Genomic DNA, 21,760 nt, shown 5'->3' with positions numbered 1-21,760 from the left:
GACCCGTGGCATATGACGTGTAAAGGTCTGCGCGCCTGGGTTTCCTGTCCTGGAATTTTAGGCGCGTGGGGAAGGAGGCTCCTGGCGTGTTCGGTCCAGCCATGCGGCCCGGTAAGGCGGGTGTGAAGAAACCTGTTCGGCGCGGTCGAGTTTTTTTTGGAGTCCTTGTGTGGCTGCTACATGGGCCAGCTGCTGGGGACGGAGAATTTTGGGAGGGACTCGGGCCCATGGCTGCTGCGACCATTTGCTGATTCGGATTCTCTGCCTGTCTGCCTCTCCCCCTGCAGGTTTTACCCCCCGCGGAGGACGTGGGGACCGTGGAGGACGTGGAGGCTTCCGAGGAGGGCGAGGTTTGTTACTCGTCCGTGTTTCTTCTTTTTTCTCTCTCTCCGCATCTCAATATCGGCTTGGAATGGCGCCTTGCTACTCCGCGACGCCTAGATCTCCTTTGCAGTATCCGTGCTGTAGGTGTAAGGTATGTGGGAATGACCTTAGGAGGCAGGAGGAAGAGCCGCAGCCTAGACAACGGTCTGTTAAACGAAATTTGAATCCAAAGGAGGAGGGGTAGCGAAAGGGTCTCAGAAGGGATCCTTCCTAGTTTTCGGGAGAGTAAAAGTGAGGGACGGGAGGGGTACTTTCAGGCTTGCAAGATTCTGTTAATGTAACCTTTCAGTGAAGATAGAGCTGGTTGTGCTTCTTGTCTGGACTACCTTGCAAGGCTAACACCAATCTTGCAAGCCTGAAAGTACCCCTCCCGTCCCTCACTTTTACTCTCCAGAAAACTAGGGGGGTTACCTTCTGAGATGCTTTCTCCACCCCTCCCCCTTTGGACTCAAGTTTTGTTTATCAGACCGTTGTCTAGACTGCGGCTCTTCCTCCTATCTTCCAAAGTCATTCCCATGTACTACTACAGTAGGGGGGACCAAAGCTACTCGTAGGTTTTATTATTTATTTATCAAATTTATATAACTGCCCATCTCACTAACGTGACTCTGGGCAGTGTACAATACAACAAGCAATTAAAACAAATCTTAAATAACAGTTAAAACAATGAATAAAAATAAGATCACAGGAGAATGCACCAAAATCTCACATGCAATGCAACCATCTCATGGGCTCTTCGTTACCACTTTGGGGAGCTGGCGCCAAAATAATTGGTTTGTCTACCTGAAAGCCTAGTTGCATTTTCCGTTAATAGTTTGGTCAATATGTGACTAATGTGCATCTGATGTGTTGACATCCCCCTCCCCCCAAGGTGACATGCTGGGCCTTGCTAGTGTGGTAGCTAACAACAACCACCACCACCAAAAGATCTTGTGATGCCATTCCCACATTAATAAATCTGATTATGGTAGAAATTTCTGTTGTTTCGAGCATGCTTTGTCAACTGTATCCATTTGAATCTAATGTAGGTTTTTGTGTTTGTTTGCTGTAGTCAGCAGTAACAGAGCAATTTTTGCTGGAGAGCTAGTTGGTTATATCATGTCATTGATTACTAGGTATTATCTGTTGCAAATAGCTGTTACAATAATAGTTTATAGATAGTCCTCGTTTAAGAACCTCCATTGGAACTAGCAACTCTGTTGCTAAGTGATGCAGTTGTTAAGCAAGACTTCACATGACCACAACTTGTGATTTTACTGCTGGCTTCTCCACTGACTCTGCTTGTCAGAAGCCAGCTGTGAAGCATGCAAATGCCAGTGACGTGACCATGGGACGCTGCAAAGGTCATAAGTGCAAGGACCAGTCATAAAGTAACTTTTTCAGTGCCGTTCTAACTTCGAATGGTTGCTAAACAGGGCAGTTAAGTGAGGACTACCTGTAGGCCTTTTCTTTCTTTTACCTATTCTGTTGCCTGTCAGAATGAGTGAAGTTTATGGTCCTTACCTAAATTTACTTTAAAGATATTTCAATAGAAGAGAATATTTGTAGCTCAGGGTTGAACTGTGAAGTTCTTGGTGCTCTCTGACCTTGGTTGTTTGCTTTCAGATGTTTTATTACCCAACTAGGTAACATCATCAGGGCGCTAATGATGTTACCTAGTTGGATAATGAAACATCTGCAAGCAAACGATGAAGCTTAAAGATATTTCTCTGAAAATTGTTTTTTCTTGATTTGGGACTATGTAGGCCCAGGTTCAAATCTGTATTTGTTAGTGGACCTCATTGGGTTATACTAGGTTTGGACCTGTTTAGTTATCTTAGGGGTTTATGGGTTTGTTTTTAAAGATAAATGATAAGACACTGCTGAGCATGCAGTCTTGAATTTCTTGAGGAAAGCTAGGATGGAAATACGTTAAAAAGGTTGTCCCCTTTTTCACAGAACTTGTGTCTTGAGGGGAACAACTTGGGGATAACTGTTGAGCTAATGTCATTGGTCTCAAACTTGTGGCTATACGGGTTATATCTTGAGGCCAATTTTCGGATGGCATTTGATACTGACCAGGTACTGTCTAGACCTTCTCTTCCCCTTTGTTCATAGGAGGTGGATTTAAATCTCCTGGAGGTGGATTTAAATCTCCTGGAGGTGGACGAGGAGGTGGTGGTTTCCGAGGTGGACGAGGAGGTGGTGGTTTCCGAGGTGGACGAGGAGGTGGTGGACGAGGAGGACGGGGTGGCTTCAAAGGAGGCAAAAAGGTGATTGTAGAACCCCACAGGCATGAAGGTAAGACTTGCCCAGTATGTCATATATTGGCTCAAATGTAAGGAAATAATTTTATTTTTTAACTTTCTCTGCTAAAAAGTTGACGGAGGGACAACTTCATATGTCTAGAACAGGTACAGGCAGCCTGGAGCCCCATACAGAATGCAATCCCAGAACCTCTTTTTTGCAGCCCCAATAGCTGTCAAAAACTCTTGATACAGTTTTCACTGATTTGAGGTGGGAAAAACTAAGAAACTGGTCTGTAAGTCTTCACAGTGAAGACTTAGAATTAAGGCTTCCTCCATCCCTTCTAACATGGTGGAAGCTACATATGATGGAACGCTTCTGAAAAAACGTGTGGTGTTTAGTTTGTTGTCTTTCCTCTTCTTTGAATGTGTTTGTTCTTTTATTTTGATACTTGGTTTTGTTAATTTTGTTTTGATTACTTTTCATTATTGTTATCTTTGTGTTTTTGTAAACTTGATTAGTAATTGGTTATTTTTAATTTTACTGGCACTTACTGTGGACATTTTAACTGTTTATGGATGTTTTCTATTGACTATTTTGTAAATCACCCCGGGTGTGTATTGATTTGGCAGTATACAAGTAGAAAAAACTAAATAAATCGTAAACTAGACTTAACAGTGTTTTTAAAAGAAAGAGAAATTTCCTTCCTCAAATCCAAGAAGCATGACCTTAAAAAATTCTGGCATCACTATTTTGCATCAAGAACCTATTTGCTGTAATCTCTGACTACCTCAAATAAAACTAAATGTACTCTTAGCCATCAAAACACTGCCTGTATTTGAATCAAGCACTGACATCCATGAAGTTTCTCTTACTCTCCTTTAGGACAAGGTAACTGTTATGTCCAAAGTATTCACATAAATAATTTTTAAGTATTGTTTCCCAGTTTGGGAAACCCTGTTTTAAAGGATAGCATACATTTTTGAACACACACAGAGCAAATTATACTGCCTTATTCTCCCAATGGAGAGCCAGTTTGGTGTAGTGGTTAAGGCACTAGTCTAGAAACTGGGAGACCATGAGTTCTAGTCCCACCTTGGGCATGAAGCCAACTAGGTGACCTTGAGCCAGTCATTCAGCCCTAGGAAGCAGGCAATGGCAAACCATTTCTGAAAAATCTTGCCAAGAAAACTGCAGGGACTTGTCCAGGCAGTCGCCAGGAGTCAAGACTGACTCGAAGGCACCAAAAAATAAAAAATAATCATAATCATAATAGCTGATACCTTTTAATAGAGATCGCTATGCATCTGTTGAAGTGAGCTGCAGTTTATGAAAGCTTATGCCTTTTGATAAAATGTATTAGTCAGAAAAGGCACTACCAAATTCAGATTCTGGATTTTTTTTGCCACCATAGACTAACACGGCTCTCCTCCAGCAATATCTTATTAGCTGTGGCCAAAATTATGGCAGGAACAGATGCTTCAGCTAGTTGATGATTAATTAGGTTCTTTTCATTGTACAATACTGGGTTATAGATGGAAAGCTGGTTGTTTTGTTTTGAATCCATAGGCTATTTCTCAGTAGCTTGCTGGGGTATGCTGGTAGTGAGCAAGCCTTTATCCACTATTCACCTCATCTGTTCCCATTCATTTTTTTAGAAACCATCCTCTGGACAGTAATTTGTTTCAAGGGAGGTGGAAGGTCTCATTCATGATATTCCCTTAATAATGCTTAGAATCTTTGCAAATACAAGACTGCTAGAAAGCCTGAATTTTCAGCATAGTTAGACTGGAAAAAAATGCATATTTGTGAAATGCGTTTTTCAACTGCTAAAGTCTAGTTCTAGCATCTCATTGTGCACTAACTGCTTGAAACTGCTCCGACTAGATGGGGCTACCTGACTGAAGAGAACTCAAGGTCAGATGCAAATATTCTGATTCCCACAAACCACTTAAATATTTCTGACCAGATGTAGCCTAACTTGGCTATGCATGTTCTCTTCATAATGGTGTTTTAATAAAGAACATGTTCCTTTAAATTTTAAAGAAAGACAGTAGTATCATGGGAAGCCATTTTTAAGCAAAGCAAGTACAGAACTTGGAACGTTTATTTTAATAACAGACAAGAAATTGTGTGTGTATGTATGTATTTATTTATTCAATTTGTCCCCGCCCATCTCCTCCCATCAGGGGACTCTGGGCGGTTTACAATAATCGATTAAAACAACAATCATATAATAAAATAAAATATACAAATATAAAATTATTCTAATAAATAGATATAAATAGGAGTAAAAAGTAAAAAAGTCCAAGTGGCAGGAGAATCTAAAACGGTCCATATGTGGGAGGAGTGGTCTATAGCAGCCATCCCCATGTAGATCTGTTCCCCTCTCCGCCCCAAGCGAGGTGGCAGAACCAGGTCTTCAGACTCCTCCGAAAGGCCAGGAGCGATGGGGCCAACCTCACCTCCGGGGGCAGTGTGTTCCACCAGGTGGGAGCTACTGCAGAGAAGGCCTGCTTCCTGGACCCCGCCAGATGGAATTCTCTTACAGACGGGGTCCGCAGCATGCCTTCTCTGCACGATCAGGTGGGACAGGCTGATGTAATGGGGAAGAGGCGGTCCCTCAGGTAACTTGGCCTCATGCCATGTAGGGCTTTAAATGTAATGCCTTTCCTTCCCCACTGGAAGAGAATACTTCTAATGGGACCTTGAGAAGAACCCATTGAAGCTGGAAGTATTCTAGTAAGTCACCGTTGTAAATAAGCCCCTTAAAGTTATTTGCTCTGTCCTTCTCAGTGTTGAGCATGAGAGACAAGGTTTCAACCAGTATAGTTTTTGTGCCAAGTATTCTGGGGGGGGAGAGAGAATGCTTCCCCATTTTGCCTCTGCCAGCCGGCTCACTTGCCCTTACGAAATTCCATGCATGTGCCTGTATGTAATCCCTTGTTACCAATGGCTACTGCATGAGTGTTTAAATTCCAGGCTATAATAAGCTTAATGTGTTACTTAGAATACAAATAAACACAGGCTGAATAGTATGTATATTACAAATTCTTGGAAAGAGAGTTCACGAGCTGTTGACATGGATGTGTTTTAAAGAGATGGTTGTTTTCCCTATTATGTTATTTATTTCAATTTCCATTTGGATTCTTGTCATCTTAGAGAGTAACAGCAGCAGGCTGAAATAGGCACAAGGTCTCCTTGCTATTGTCTGAGACAACAACTGTAATCATATGCCTGCTTTCCTGAGAGTAAGCCCAGCTGAATAGAGTAAGGCTTGTTTTCAAATAACCAGGCCTAGGGGCTACATTATGGATCAGTGATAAAGCTTTCATTTGGATACCATTGGTCCTTTTTTGGAGGAAGAGTTCCCTGGGAATAGTTGGGGAAATAATCGTGACATTGTAGAAATGACATATTCTACAAATTGTGATCTTAGAATGTTCACTAGAGGCCATTTATTCACTATATGAATAAATCTTTTGCATCCTTAGGAGTCTTTATCTGCAGGGGAAAAGAAGATGCATTAGTCACACAAAATCTGGTACCTGGAGAATCTGTATATGGAGAAAAGAGAATATCTGTAGAGGTGAGTATCGGGTAATGCTTTGGAAAATTACAAGACAATGGAACACCTAGAAGACAGGATTGTCTATAAATTGTTGGGAGTAAAGTTAGGAGCATGTTCCAAGGGTTCTTTTATTCTAGAAAGGCTTTCTCTATCCAGGATTCTTTGCTTTTCTACCACAGGATGGTGAAGCAAAGGTGGAATACCGTGCCTGGAACCCCTTCCGTTCCAAGTTGGCTGCTGCCATCCTTGGAGGCATTGATCAGATTCATATCAAACCGGGAGCAAAAGTGTTATACTTGGGAGCAGCATCAGGAACAACGGTGTCTCATGTCTCTGACATTGTGGGGCCGGTAAGAAACTGTTCAAATGCCAAAATAGGGACTATAGCTTGAGCAAATGTGAAGGGCACCTTGTCCCTACCATAGGCTGCTGCTGCAAATATATTGCAGTTAATTCCCAATGAATCATTAGACAAAACAATTTCCTTAAGTCTTAATAAATTTCCATGTATTTTGACTGGCCTCGGTCTCCAATCGAAAGTTGCATCGGACCTCATTTTTAGATTTCTGGATAATCTCAGAGACAGTCTCTTCCCCAGTTGCACATCAGAAGCTAGGTGAGGGAAGAGAAGAATGATGCACAATTGGGGATTCATCATATAATTGTGGGGATGATCTCTCCCTCTCTATTACAGTAATAATATAGCTGAAGAAAAAGGGCAAGGGAAACAACACAGGGGAGGATTACTTGCATAGGATTGAACATTACTCTTCCAAATAATTAATTTTTAAATAGTTTCATTTCACAGCACTCCAAAAGATGTGCCTTGTGAGTATTTTGTCTGTTAGCCTCCATATATGTAGCTAAGCAAGGCACTGATTCTCCTTTCTTCTTGTTTCTGGTTAAACAGGAAGGGCTTGTGTATGCTGTGGAGTTCTCCCACCGCTCAGGCCGTGACCTCATCAACGTAGCAAAAAAAAGGACCAACATCATCCCTGTCATCGAAGATGCACGGCACCCACACAAATACCGCATGTTGATTGGTAAGAGATATAAAGCTGTAATTCCTGCTCAAGGAGATGCAGGTGTGCTAATTTAAGATGAGTGTCTTAAGTCCCTTTCTGTTGGTTTCTCCCTCTGTCCTATGCCTTGAACAAAGGAATAGCAGGCACTTTAAGAACATAGGATGATAGTACGTGTTGTCAAAACCTACTTTTCTTGGAACAAAATATTCCAGGATGTTCAGTGCCAAAATATGTTTTGCACAGACCGAAAAGTTATTTTGCAGAGTCATTGTTATCCATTTAGCTTAATTGCCTACACTTTTCAAGGTCAGCCTTCAACTTTTCCAACCTGGGCATGTCTGTTGTAACCAGATAAGTTCCTTTCACCCCCACTAGCATGACAGCCTTCAGCATGGCACCAGCTTGGGGAAAATTGCTCTCGGTCCCCATGTGTTCCTTTTGCCCAACCTTAAGAAACTAGATTAATTATAAGGTTTGTAATTTTATATTGATTGTAATATAAGTTATATATAAAGGTTTGGCATATAGCTGGTAGATATACTGGTATACACTTTCTCTTTGCAGGTATGGTGGATGTCATTTTCGCAGATGTGGCTCAGCCTGATCAGTCGCGTATTGTTGCTTTAAACGCGCACAACTTTTTGAAGAATGGTGGTCATTTTGTTATCTCCATCAAAGTAAGGCTTTAATCTTGGCTGTAGGACCTTGGGCTGATAGGGGAACATCTTATGGTATCATAGTTGTCAGTGACTGCTGTTTTGTACTCCTGTATTAGATGGGAGTGGTAAGGTCTCCCCTGGCCTAGTTGAATTTGAGGATTTTGTGTTGACTTATACGTTACACTGTCTTCCAGGCCAACTGTATTGATTCAACAGCAGCCCCTGAGGCAGTCTTTGCATCAGAGGTGAAGAAAATGCAGCAGGAAAATATGAAACCCCAGGAACAACTGACTTTGGAGCCATATGAGCGAGATCACGCTGTGGTGGTTGGCATCTACAGGTATGGGGAAACCAGAGGCCACTGGTGGAATTCTGTGTGTCTGGAGGTTTGGGAAGGTAGTATTTAGTCCCCAGTAAAATCTGATCTGTTCTCCCATCATCATCATCTCGCCTGCAACAACAGCAGGAAGAATCTATTCTGTCTATTCAGATTCCTGGAAAATATCCATTATCTCATTTAACTTTAAAATCTGTAAGCCCTATGTCAATCTTACTCTCAGTGATAGAATAGTTTAGATTTCTTGTCCATCTAACCCAGCAATATCTCCCCAAATGCCTTTTTTATTAAATGCATCTCTCCCTTTCATTGGATGATGTCATTAAAGGCTTGATCTGCGACTCGCAGCATAGAGTGCATGTGGTTATTGTTGAACCTGATAGATTGGGTGAATGAAGGACATGTCCTGGCTGAAGGCCATTTATTCATTCAAACTTGAGACAAGCCTGGGCATTTTTTGGCTCCCTGTTGGACTATAGGCTATATCTCCTGCTTCCCAGAAAGGGAAAACCAGCTACTATTGCTGCTGAATCTCTGAGAATAGAGGAGTCTTTCTGTGAAGCAGCTATAGCAAAGTCTGATGCTGGGATTTTGCTTTCCCTGATGTTCAGAGATTATCCCTGAACCCATACAAAACTTTGGAATGCAAACAGATATTTTTATGAATGAAGAGTTCATTAAAAGTTTTATAAGCAAAACCTGAAAATCCTGAATCGTGCATTGGATAGTTTCTCCACATACAAAGAAGGATTGAAGTGGCCCTGTTTATTCCCAATTCAGGTAACAGATCCTCTTCTTTTTCTATTTTGTCTATGACCAAAATAAATTAATCTAATCTAATCTTCCTTCTCTTGCAGGCCACCACCTAAACCGAAGAAGCAAAGCACATAAATAGTTGATGCCCATTGCTATAGCGCTTGGGGCAAAAGGACTTTTCTTATTTCTTATCATGTCAGGATTCTTGCTACCGCCTGGGCCTCAACAATCCAAGATGCTGTATTGCATCTGTGTTCCGTGGCATTCTGAAATGTGTACATTTTTTATTAAAATAAGTAATATAGAGACATGCTAGATTCTTTGTAGTTTTGAGGATGAGGAAAGACTTGCATAAATTAACACATCAGAATGAATCAAGGGACTCTCTTAACCCTCTTCTTTCATTCATTTACTGTGCTTACAGACTGCCCAGTTTCTGCATTCACCATTTTAAAGTACTATATTTATGAAGTGTTAAAATGCCTCCCATCATAAAACAATGTTAAACAATGTAGGTTAGTGAAATGTGTATACAGTGTTGCCTCTTAGATCTCAAGGTGATTTATTTTCATTCTGATTTTTGGTTGACCATTTTCAGATTTGTTTATTTTTGTTTCTGCCTCCGAGTCCGTCTTGACTCTTGGCAGCCGCCTGGGCAAACCCATGCAGTTTTCTAGGCAATATTGTTTGTAAATGGTTTGTTATTGCCTTCTTCCTAGGACTACGAGAGACCGGCTGGCCCAGTGCCTTGGATTCAGGAGCAGTTCAGATTGATGTTTATAAGGTTGGGGAGGAAGCCAAATTGGAGAGTACGAGGAACTGTTATAAAAGCCTTGTAAAATATTTTTTTAAAAAAAACTAACATAGAATCTCTCCGGAGAACAAATCCCAAAGTTATGGGAATTACAAATCTAACCATTGGTTCTTGCTGATTATTGTTAACTCTAGGCTTTTAGGGTTGAGGGGATAGATACATGCGATAGCTATTTGAAAATGTATAATCCAAGAGATTTATTTAGTATCTTAAGGGGAAAGAAACCTGGACACGCAGCTTAATTTCAGGAATAAAGAACAGTGTGAAGAGGGAGCTGTACTGTAAACTGTTCTCACAAATTTTAAGGTTTCTGTTATAAACTAGCAAAGTGAAGAGCTAAGCCTCAGAAGTAGCACCCCACCAGGGCCACCATGGCGTGCTTTGTAAGTAGCCAAAGAACTGTAAAAAGAGTAGCTCTTTTTAGCCCTTTATTTTAAAAAACATTTTTATTCCTCTGGTCCAGATGTACTGTTGTTGTTTATTCGTTTAGTCGCCTTCGACTCTTCATGACTTCATGGACCAGCCCACGCCAGAGCCTCCTGTTGGTCGTCCACACCCCCAGCTCCCCCAGGGACGAATCCATCACCTCTAGAATATCATCCATCCACCTTGCCCTCGGTCGGCACCTCTTCCTTTTGCCTTCCACTCTCCCTAGCATCAGCATCTTCTCCAGGGTGTCCTGTCTTCTCATTATGTGGCCAAAGTATTTCAGTTTTGCCTTTAATATCATTCCCTCGAGTGAGCAGTCTGGTTTTATTTCCTGGAGGATGGACTGGTTTGATCTTCTTGCAGTCCAAGGCACTCTCAGAATTTTCCTCCAACACCACAGTTCAAAAGCATTGATCTTCCTTCTCTCAGCCTTCCTTATGGTCCAGCTCTCGCAGCCATACGTTACTATAGGGAACACCATTGCTTTAACTATGCAGACCTTTGTTGTCAGTGTGATGGCTCTGCTCTTAACTATTTTATGGAGATTTGTCATTGCTCTTCTCCCAAGGATCCAGATGTACTAGAGGGATGTTATTTCTAAAGCTTCCTTGACATCCAACTAACCCCTGCATGTCAAAATCACCATCCATAGGTAACCTCACCAGATTCCCTGCTACAGCATCTTTATGCCATCGAAGTAATGTCAGTCCAAGATTTCAGACAGATAGATACTAGGTGTTCTTAGCATTGGTCTACTGGTGGCATTCAACTCCTCAAAGTTGTTCAGCAGTAGCAATGTTGAAGGCTTTCTTCAAATTGCTTTTATTAAATACTATTCACAATGGGTTTGGGTCCTGTACATTATTTCACGTTCCTGTTATGAAACCTGAGCGTGTTAGGTTTTCTAAAACGGCTTAATCTTCAGCAGCAACTGATTTGCAGGGGCTCGGGAAAGGAATTTCCCCACGCGCGGTTCCTTTTCAGGGGTGATACCAAGGAGAGGGATGCGGAGCCTGCGAAAACTGCGAAGTGCTAATCCTATCCATCGATTTACCTATGCCGTTAGGGCACGTAGAGCGCGTTTTTAGTGCCAGCCCCCTCCCCACCAAAACCTTGAAAATTAGCTCAAGGAAAATCTCTCTTCAACGCGGCAATAGATCACTTTCTCCGTTTCCACCCACACCTGGAAGACCATTGAAAACCTAAAGGGAATCTTCCCCCCCTCGTTCTTCAGTGGTACAGCCCATAATGCTACCCTTTCGTTCTATGTCACGTAGAAAATGTTCTAGGTTTCGTCGATGCCATTCTGCAAATGGGGGGGGGGTGCCGAAATGCACATACGCCCAGCTGCACGGGCTGCAGCCTCCGGCGCATGCGCACCCCGGGAGGGAGCACGCACCTTCATAGCGGGCGGGCGTCCATTACTCTTTTTCCCTCCCTTCCCATCCCCCCGTCGTTTCTTTGCTTCTCCCGGCCCGCTGCCTCACGTGGCTACGCCGGCGGGGCGCATGCGCTCAGCGGCGACAGCGGAGGCGGTTTGTTGTGGTCGCCATTTTTTGTTGCATTACTGGGAAATCCCGGCGCCGGAGCAGCCGCCGGAGAACGCCCCTTGCGCTGGGGGTGGGGGCGCAAGACGCCCGCCTGCCGCGCCCCGCCCCCAGCGCGCTTCTCCTCCTCAGCCCCAGCTTTGAAACACGCCGCGGGCCGCAGCCGCCTCCTCAGGTAAGAGACCCGCCCGGCTGTCGCTCCCTCTCCGCCCGCCCTCCCGTTCACCTTAGGGCCCTTCCCAGCGCGAGGAAGGGAGCGGGAGCGGGGCAGGAGGGAGAGCCTCCGGGGCGCCTCAGCCCGCTCCCGCCCGCCTTCCCTCCTCCTCGCAGCCGGGCTGCGGCGGGCAGCTTCGCCCAGCGAGCCGGGTTGCCTCGTCAGGCCCCGCCCCTGTCCGGCTCTCCGGCTTCGCCTCGGGCGGAACCCCGCTCGGCCTCCCGTCCGTCCCGCCCCGCCCTCGTCCCCTCCCCGCCGCCCGACCGCACCCTGATTCCCCCGCCGCCGTCGCCGTTTTCTCCCATTTCCTGACCCCCAAACTTCTGCCCGCCGCAGCCGCCCGGCTGCTGGCTTCAGAATAGGCCCGGCCCGCTGGATTGGGTTCGCCGCCGCCGCCGCCTCCTTTTTTTCCCTGCGCGCTGCTGCTGCTGGTGCATGGACGGCCCATCTCTCTTCTCCCTCTTTTCCTTGCCGTCGTGATAGTCAGTTTCAACCAACCTCTCTTTTCTTCCCTTCCTTTCTCGCGCCCCCCTCCCCTTTTTGGTACCTTTTCCAAAAGGAATGAGATCTATTCTGGCATTCGTCCATTTCTCTTTCGGAGCTTTTTTTTTTATGCCATTATGATTGCTGATGCTGTTACAGTTACTAGAGCCATTGCTGCTCAAGATCAGCGATGTATTAGTAAAACTGAGGTTCCAGTTAATTCGGTAATCTTTAAGATATCACAGGATTTGCTGGGTCCTCCCCCCCGTTTATTTTTCCAGAATTTATGATGGGTAAATACCTCTGGGTGAGCTGACTGTTCTATACTGTACTTAAAATCAGTAGCACAGGTTGTGTCTCAGGTGCATGTGTGTGTTTTATAATGATCATGTATCACAATAAATTCCATTTGCAATCCTTTAACCATTATTTCAATGTTTGGTATTCAGGATCCATGAAGAGATAGTTAGCTCTTCTAACTTCAGACAAGTTAGGATCTAAAGGCCCTTGTTTTTCCAAAACCGTAAATTGTGCCTCAGTGTGCCCCATTATTTTTAGGATACTCCTTGATTGAAGATTTAAGTTGGACAAACCTGAACCTTAAAAATTAAAGGGTCATTATTTATCTTATTGGGGTAAATTGATTCCTTTAGGATTCCTCTTCCTTTGGGAAGCAAAATTACGTTTCCTTCACATCATTTAAATATTGTGGCATGTAGTACATTTGGTTCTTGTTTCTGTCACTCTTCTTGAAATTCATAGCCATCATAAGCTTCCCTTGTCCTAATATATATAGTATTTTTGCCATTTTCCCCCAACCAAATGAAATTTTAAAAATCTCATAATTGGAATCATTGCCTCAGTACTGCTAATTCTAGTGTAACCTGTTTCCTTATCTCCTGTCTCTGAGTTCCTTATGCTAAACATAAATGCCACCATAAATAATGCTAGCAGCTGTAATGATATAATTCAGAATAGCTGTGAATTGTAGCAGGGAATGGAAAAGCTCTTCGATGCCAATAACTTTGTAAAGAAATTCGTGGTGAATCTATTAGTGCTTCTCAGAAATAAATGCCATTGTGTTCAGTCAGGCAGTGCATAGCTGCAATCCATTTTTGCCTGGATATAAACCATATAGAATACACTGGAACTTACTTTTGACTTAACATTAATAAAATTATGCAATGTAGATAATTCACAATAATGCTAGGGGAATGAATTTCACTATATATCTGCCAACTGTTTGTGATGGAATTTACTTAATTCTCTAACCTGGACAGGCATTAGCTTATATAAACACTGCTTTTATGACAAAAATGTTACAAAAAGTAATGTATTAGTCAACATAGTTTTTGACAATTATAAAATAAGTGTTTAGCAAGTCTCTTAACTGTTGAGTTTCAAAAAATGCTGTATTGGTGTGTCAAGCTGTAGTAACACAGAGGGATTTTGTTTGTTTGGAAATATTGTAGATGTTGATGCTAGGTTGGATTCCTTGAATTCTCAGCTGTGCCTGAGTTGGATCTGATGGTGTTCATTGAGGTTGGAATTGGCTTATGTGGTGCTGTATACAGCCTTCACAATTCTCTGTTAGTGCCCAATTTGTACAATAACATGTTTTGAAACTCTTTGAAAAGTATAAATGGTGATGGTTTCAAACTGAACTGTTGTTGTTCTTGTTGTTTAGTCTGATTGCTGTGTGGTTTAATTTGTGAAGACTTAGTTTGATTTTTGAATAACCCTGTTCTGGACTATATTTTGGCCTGGATCATTGAAAATCTGCCACTCATTTTGAAACAAATTTGGCTGAGTTTTTGGTCACAAAGAATCAACCTTGAGTGGTGCATGTATGTGTTGTATGCATATGTTTCCCAATTTTAAATTTCTTGTGAATGCTGTTCTAAGCTCATAATACCCTATTTCACTATGGTAGTGGTATTGGGTAGTGGAAACGAGTAATATAACTATCTGCTTGGTTACTGGGAGGCAACAAAACGAGCATCATTGAAAAGTGAATTCTGTTATGCAAAAGTGAATGTAAACCAGGAAGGCTTGAAGTAAGTAAACAGATGTGAGGCAATGGAAGTCATTGGGAAAGGACCGCTGGATCAAATGTTGTACACTCCTTGAACTCTAGCAGATAGAATAGGGAATTGAAATTTTGTTAGGAGGAAAAAGCAGCCTTGGAAGGATAAAGAATACATTGTGGAATTGGTTACTTCTGACAGTGATGGGATGGATACTTCATCTAGAAAGTCCAAGTAGACAGTTTCTCTAGCACACTGTGCAAGTGGGAGATACTGTGCTGTTCATGTATGTTTTGCTTATTTTTTGTAATTCTGGAGCATTTGGGTAAAAGTTCAGGGTACTTTCTGCACTAAAAGAAATGAAATTGCCCCAGGGAACATGTAAAGGTTATCACATTAGAGGCATTTCCTGTTGTTGCAAACTGATACTATGACATTTGCTGATATGTTGATAAGCATAATAAAGATAAGTTACAGTTATTTCTGTGACAGAGCTGAATTATTTCATAAACCCGTGTATAATGAGAGGTGACATACTTGAGAGTCTCTAGCCCAATATAAATGATTATGAAATCCAAGTCATTGTTTCATTGCCAAAAAAAAAAAAGGGAGTTTGGATTTTTCAGTGGGTATGGACAAGATGAATGTTGAGATGCTAATATTTTTGCATGTTATTAATGAGAAATATCTCACATGTATAAGAAATGTAATTTTAGAGAATCATAGAGCTGAAGAAATGACAAAACTTCATTACTCTATTACAAAAGGGTTAATTCACATATCAATTTAAAGTTAATCCTTGAATCCACAGTATACCATAAACCAAGAATAGGTATACTATAAAAAGGCCTCGTAAATATAACTAATTTGGGTAATTCAACAAGCAAGCCAAGATATATATGCAAATTCATATGGATTATATTCTCCTTTAAAGTGAAATAGTTTGTACCATGGTTTACATTTGAGAACCTAATTCACTAATTTCCCAAAGTATTATCACCTTTGCAGCTGGTTTTCTACAAACCAGTTGATGGAGAATGTTAAACCATGGTTTCCCATAGGCAACCAGGGTAACCTGTAGACACCAAAATACAAGTGTCCTTCAATCACGTCTATGGAATGTGGCTGAATTGCATTCACCCATGTGACTAACCTAGAGTATCACTGTGTTATGTACAAATAGCTTGGATGAGGTCTTAAACTTGGATGGAACATGGAGTCACATTAGCCAACTGTTTTCATTTCTAAAGAGAAGCTAAAATGCCGTAGGACATGTAAGCATACATACTAAGGTTGACCTATAGTTTATCCTCTTGAAACTGTTATTTTCTTTTAAATGTAAGCATGGGTAAGATTGTTATAATCTGAAGTCAGAACTGTTATAATTGAATCCATGACTTTCAGAAAAGTAATTTCTTTAATTGAGTTTCTGTAAACGAAGAGTTTTTATCACTAGTCTGGTAGGCTGCTTTAATTTTCCTGGATACTATCAAAACACAAAGTTCTTAGCTGCTTGATTATTCTAATATAGTTTTAAGACTTGGCTCAATGTTGTATGTTAATTTAATAAAGAACACTTATAGACGTTTCAGAATTGGGGAAATGTATATTACCATCAAGGTTTGCATATAATTGCTGATAACCTGTTCTTTATCCATATTTCAGTCAAGAGGCTGGATATTATGGTAAATCCTCTTTTACTAACCATAGTATATAATACTGCATGTATTAGGAAGCATATCCATCTTTTTCTCTGATAAAGAAAAACTACAACCCTATTAAAGTTAGAAAGAGTATGACTTGGGAAAATCATACAGGTATTGTTGATTCTTCTTCTGAACCAACAATTTACAGGGCACATAGAGCAACATGAGAATGAGGGATTAGTATGATATATGACCCCAATAAACAGTATGTACATTTGCAGCCTTAGACATTTCAGATGCAATCTTATAGATTATTTGTGTTTCATTAGTATCCAGCTAAATCACATTCTGAACCATTTCTCAAGTAATTTATACCACTAAAACTAATTCTTAACCTGAAACCTACAGCACCTTCGTGTTAGTATATTCTGACATTTTGGCCTATGGATGTTTTTGGGGTGTCTTTAGCCCAAAATTGGTGATATAGATTGTTTCAGATCTGCTATAAAGAACATGCAGGGGAGAATTATTGTCTTCTCCAAAAATCTAAAGCCTACAACCTTCAGACTCTATGATATACTCTCAAATGTTTCTGTACAATGTCACTTTCCATTGACCAACATTCCTATGTTCTGTTCCTCACATGTTTAATTTTTGGGCCCTAAATTCTTTGGTAATGGTTTTCTATCTTCTTTTTTGATACCTTCTAATGTTTATTTGCTGGTATTTCTTTATACTCGAAGCCTTTTATAGTTTATTAATAATAGTAAATTTAATGTGGGAAACTGCTTTTGTTCAAGAGAAGGATTAGATTAACTTGCCAGTTGTCTTATTGGACTTGACTTCTGGATACTCCAGCATCTGTCAGTGTTGTGAACAAAATTTGCAGTTAATTGGATAGGAAAAACGGAATTTTCTAATGGAGAAAAAAGAATTTAAAATGCAGATTTTTTAAAAGTCTTATGAGCCCAGTACAACATTTATGACATATAATAATCATTCAAATGCTTGTAATTTAGGATTAATTTCATAGTATTTCAGATGTAGAATAAAGTAAGAAGTATGAATAATTTTAACTCCAAGAACATTATAATTGATTTTAGAATTAAGATGCCAAGAGCAGGTCATTTTTGGTATTCTAAAAGGACCATGTAAATTCATGTTTTTGTGTTTGGTTTTGGTTATCCTGAATGGAGTTAGGAAAGTCCTGAAAGTCATTCCTATAAATGTTAACTTAAGACATCCTGTAACAGAAGAGGAAAAACAAAGATCACAACTTTAAGCTCAGGTAGAAAAGAATCTTTAAAAATAGACTTTAACATGACTCACATATGTATCCATATGTTTTGTACTGTGAACAACCTTGGCTCACTCACATCTAAAAAATGTGATCAAATTATCCATTTCAGTAAGTGCTAAAAATGTTAGAACCCTCTTCCCAGAAAATGGTGACAACCTGATTAAAAAGGTAAATTTGGAATGGGTTTTGTCATTCACATGATAGAACCAGAGACGATGAAGCAGGTTTCAGGAAAACATAGTTTTGATAGAGCACAGATCTATTGATTTCAGTTACGTGAAATGCAGAAATGGTTTAAAAAGATTCACAGATAAATTTATGGAAGTATAACTGGAAGAAAAGGGCTGTTCCTTTAACATCTTGAGCTATTAAAATATATTGGCTACTTCTGCCCATCATCAGTGTATTACTTTTATCACATTTGCACCAACTTAAATATGTCTCTAGTACACATGTTCTCCCTCCTTCCTGTGAAGTCATCAGAAGTGTTTTTATTCCATTTTAGAACATTACAGGTTGAGTTTTCTCAGAACTCAATATACTGCTTAATTTTAACTATGGTTCAATGTAAACAATTCATCTTCAGCATTTGAGATAATAAAGCTGGCTTGTGATTTATTATGCCATCTGAATGTTGTCTTGTTAACACTCAAATGTGATTACTGTTGGCAATGAGTTACTTGGCTGATAAACCTTCAGATTATCCCAGAATGGCTTGTCTACTCAAGGTTTCTGCACTGAGGCAGTATCTTTCACACCCAAACATGGCTTGTAGGTTAATCATGTCATCTATGTTACTGCCAAGTCTGCTGCACACGCTTCTCCTGCTATAACACGGCTCCATTCACTTGATATTTGAGCTTTCCATGTACCTTATTCAGTAGGAAAGCTGGCAGCAATTCTAGGTATTTTCATTTTCAGTTTGTTTTCTGCTGTATGATATCTTCATACGGTTTATGTGATGCATTGAAAATATTCTTTGGGCTTCTGTAGATCTTGAAGCTTCTGATGTGTGTCACAGTACCCTGAGTCATCTCTGTAGAGCCTACCTTTTACTCAGAAGTGTGGCTCATAAGACTTCCCAGTAAGTGTGCTTACTGTTTCGAAACAGGCTGCTATCTTAAGCACATTTGGAAGTAAGTTCTGTTAAAATCTGTGAGGTGAACTCAGATCTACAAACCTGTTTTTAAAAAAACATTTTCTTCTGCCTAGTCGTCCCTATTTTATTTGATGTATTTATGATACTATTTTTGAGTTTCTAATGAGGGGAGATTTTTGGACTGACTTCCCTCTTACATTATATTTGGGGTCTGTGTTTATGCAATTAATTTTGATTCACCCCCAATAATTTGTAAATGAGGCTCTTATGTGTGCTTTATTGTTGTTGGTTTAGTTGAAAGTGAGTAATATAGAATATGAGCTTTCAAAAAAATTTACTATGCCATATAAAGTTGGTTTAAATATTGTTAAGTAGTAGTTATATATATCTTTAATACATGTTTATACTATTACCTATATAAAAGCATCTTGAAGCAGTTTACAAAATACTATATTCTACCTCCTCTTATTGCCAGGTTGTATTATATTTGTAATTATTAAGTAGTGGGAACAGTTGTTGCGGAGCATGGAATGAACTTTTCCTAAAAGGAGGAAATATTTCTCATCACTTATCGTTTAATGTGGAAGGGACAATATATGAAAGTTTTCAAATTGGGAATGGTCCGGGTAGCTAGCTTTTTGACATAAATTATAATCCATGGCTTTCTCAAAAAAGAAGAGACTGTTTGGCATCCTTCCTCATGAGATCATACGCCCTTAAAATGTTCTGCAAGGATTTTGCTGTTTTAATTTTTCAAGGGGTTTCTGTGAGGCACATTTAAGACTGCAAGTGTATGACCTTCTTGGGCATTTCCTCACCTCCAGTGGGTTGCAGAGGTTCCCAGGTGCATAATGCTTTTGCCAGGAAATAACTACGTGGGGGGGAAAAACTGCTCTTTCTGGCTAATTAGGGCAGTCCTAGAGTAGAAAGACTTGGCTTGATCCAGACCTTGGTTTATGTAAAGGAGGGACTTACCGTTTATTCTAGCGGCCTTTGGCCACAGTCTCAAGCCTGTAGAATATGTAGTAACGTTTTTCACTGCCCAATATTATAGCAGAGCTGTTTTTTGTCTGTAGGGCCATTCATTTTGACCGTGTATTTTCCTTATCTCTATGAGACTCTCGTGAGCTTCTGATCTGGCAGTGAGCCTCTTCGGAGAAGGATATTGGATGCCTTGTGGTGGGCACAAAAGGAAGCGGGACCGGCTGGGGCATTGTGGCCAAGCTGAGAAGCCCTTTATGACACTGTAGACTTGCTTGTTACACCAAAGATGGAGAAAGATACGAAATGTGATTCAAGCACCGCTTGGGATGGGGGGGGGGCTTTTGACCCAGCTGGCTGCAAGAGTCACACGCAAGAGAGACCACGGCTGCAGTGAGTGGCTATGGCGTTCTGCCAGCACTGTGAACCCTGTTGTTGCTGGGTCTCCCTTTGCAGGTTATTTCTAGCCCCTGTTCCTGGAAGGAGAGCCAGTTCTTCACCGAGGTATTTTTGGAGACTCTCGCCTTCTCTTTCTTGCTTTGTTTGGGCATAATCAGCCCATTGCATCCCGGAGAACCTAGCAACACCGCCTGGCTTCCCATTGGCTCCTCGGCGGCTCTCATTCTCCAATGAGAAGCTTGTTGCCATGGCAGAGATACCATTGCACAGAAGCAAATGAAGAGGCGGGGATTGAATTTGCTGCCTGGTGGAAATCTGCAGGGCAGAATAGGGACCAGGCAGAGGGTTAATGCGTAGCCTGTGGCCTGGAAGCAGAGTGCAGGCTTGGCCCAGTGCCAGTGACGTACAATGCCAGGGTGGGCTGACAGACTGAAACTCCCCTAGGTAACCCTGCATACATGGCAGTACGGCTCCTTGGCTAATATTTCCTCTGCTGCAAAGTGCCTGTAACATGCTTCTCTTTCCCTACCCCTCCTCAGTCTCCTTTTCGTGTAAGCTCTCTCTCTGTTCCTCCCTCCCCCTATCTACTTTGAACAGCAAGAGTGTTCTGGCATGAGGCATATGCAGTCTCAAAAAGCTTGTTGTGCATTCTCCTTGTGTAGGGGCCATGCAATTGTGCTAACTGTACAGTTCCATCAGAAGCCATTGCAGCAACAGAGCTGACAATGTTGATATGTATAAAACTCACGAGCAGCCCATGAAAGTCTGAAATTTTAAATTTTTACTAGTATGCAGTACAGTTTTTCAGCATGTGCTGGCATCAAATTCTTATCTCCTCAGATGTGATTTGTTTAATGTAGCTGTTGTTTTTAAACCAATCACCTTTTTACTGATGTATCTTTATAATTATTGATAAATCGGGCACATTCCAAACTGCATCAGAAGAGTCTCCCTTAGTAAATCTAATTTGCTAATTATCAGGTTGCTTGCATCCATTTCATTCTGGGGTTATGTGGTGGCTCTAGTTTAGGTGTAATTTTTAATTACCACTAGCTTGTGCTAGATTATAGAACAAGTCTTAATCATGAATCACGATCCTCGACAGAGCTGCCCTGATAGCTGCATACTTTTCATAGCTTCATGTACCAGGAACTCAAGTGAGCTAATGAGCAGCTAGAGAATAGAGGAATTCTCAACTGAAGAAGTATGATGGAAAACTTGATGTGGAGAATTTTGTCTTTCTGTCTCTGGTTACAGGTACCTTGTGTTACCTGGGCAGAAATCCAAATGACCACTAGATGGCAGCAGAGGCTTTTCTTTATTCTTCTTCTGCTATCTAGTGGTCATCTGGATGTAGCTGAGATGTAGTAACCTTACCTCCAGCAAAAAAAGTGATGTTATCTTCCAATTTAAATGTAAGGTTCCCCCACCCCCACTTTTTCTTGTCCCAGTAATTGACCAGATTAGGTAGAAAAAGTGTACAACAATAAGAAAGCTTTTAAAAATATTTTTATGATGAAAACGTGTGTCCTCTACCAGGATTTCATGTTTTTCTCTGTAACTTTGAGTCACTTGCACAAGTTGTCTGATTGGTTCTCCAGGTTTTCATCCCCAGTGCTTCAAAAGTTGATGGAGATCAGCCTATGAAAATGTAGAAAGCAAATGGAGAACTCCAGAGTTGACAACTGTAGTCATTTTGATTATGTGTTTGGCATTTAATAGGCGGTTGGGGAAATTGTGTGGTCTTTGCATATAACTTCAAGTTCTTTGTTGAGTTTATCATGTTGCCAGCTCAAATTGCATAACATACAAGTTTGATCTAGAAAGCATCTCCGAAACCACTGAGATTGCAAAATAATGTTA

General features: G+C 41.0%; 3 protein-coding genes across 4 annotated transcripts in view; all 3 read left to right on the top strand.

Moving 5' to 3' along the window:
• The window catches only part of LOC134503551 (synaptophysin-like protein 1), a 258,926-nt gene that overhangs the window by 124,934 nt on the left and 112,232 nt on the right, over positions 1-21,760 (top strand). The window lies entirely within an intron of this gene.
• On the top strand, positions 10-9,268 carry FBL (fibrillarin). Of its 2 annotated transcripts, XM_063311963.1 has the most exons (10): positions 45-111; positions 288-350; positions 2,482-2,505; positions 2,554-2,664; positions 6,105-6,199; positions 6,361-6,531; positions 7,092-7,224; positions 7,771-7,883; positions 8,060-8,205; positions 9,060-9,268. In XM_063311963.1, exons 1-10 carry the CDS (start codon positions 102-104, stop codon positions 9,091-9,093), a joined length of 900 nt encoding a protein of 299 aa, XP_063168033.1. In that variant the 5' UTR covers positions 45-101; the 3' UTR covers positions 9,094-9,268. The 2 variants fall into 2 exon arrangements, with proteins under 2 accessions (XP_063168032.1, XP_063168033.1); XM_063311962.1 differs by having other exon boundaries at positions 10-111; positions 2,482-2,664.
• DYRK1B (dual specificity tyrosine phosphorylation regulated kinase 1B) overlaps positions 11,725-21,760 on the top strand; it is a 31,843-nt gene continuing 21,807 nt past the window's right edge. The window contains exon 1 of the mRNA XM_063312540.1: positions 11,725-11,923. The gene's annotated coding sequence lies outside the window, so the exon portion shown is untranslated. The remainder of the gene's footprint in view (positions 11,924-21,760) is intronic.

The sequence above is a fragment of the Candoia aspera genome, chromosome 10, assembly GCF_035149785.1.
Source record: "Candoia aspera isolate rCanAsp1 chromosome 10, rCanAsp1.hap2, whole genome shotgun sequence".
NCBI classification, from domain to species: domain Eukaryota; kingdom Metazoa; phylum Chordata; class Lepidosauria; order Squamata; family Boidae; genus Candoia; species Candoia aspera.
Note: the sequence above shows the minus strand (reverse complement) of the source record. Positions and strands in the feature narration are given on the sequence as shown.

Bases quoted from the DNA above. Each gene is read 5' to 3' on its own strand.
- FBL (XM_063311962.1), top strand. The intron at 351-2,481 runs GTTTGTTACTCG...CTTTGTTCATAG, and splicing joins AGGCTTCCGAGGAGGGCGAG to GAGGTGGATTTAAATCTCCT. The intron at 7,225-7,770 runs GTAAGAGATATA...TTCTCTTTGCAG, and splicing joins CAAATACCGCATGTTGATTG to GTATGGTGGATGTCATTTTC.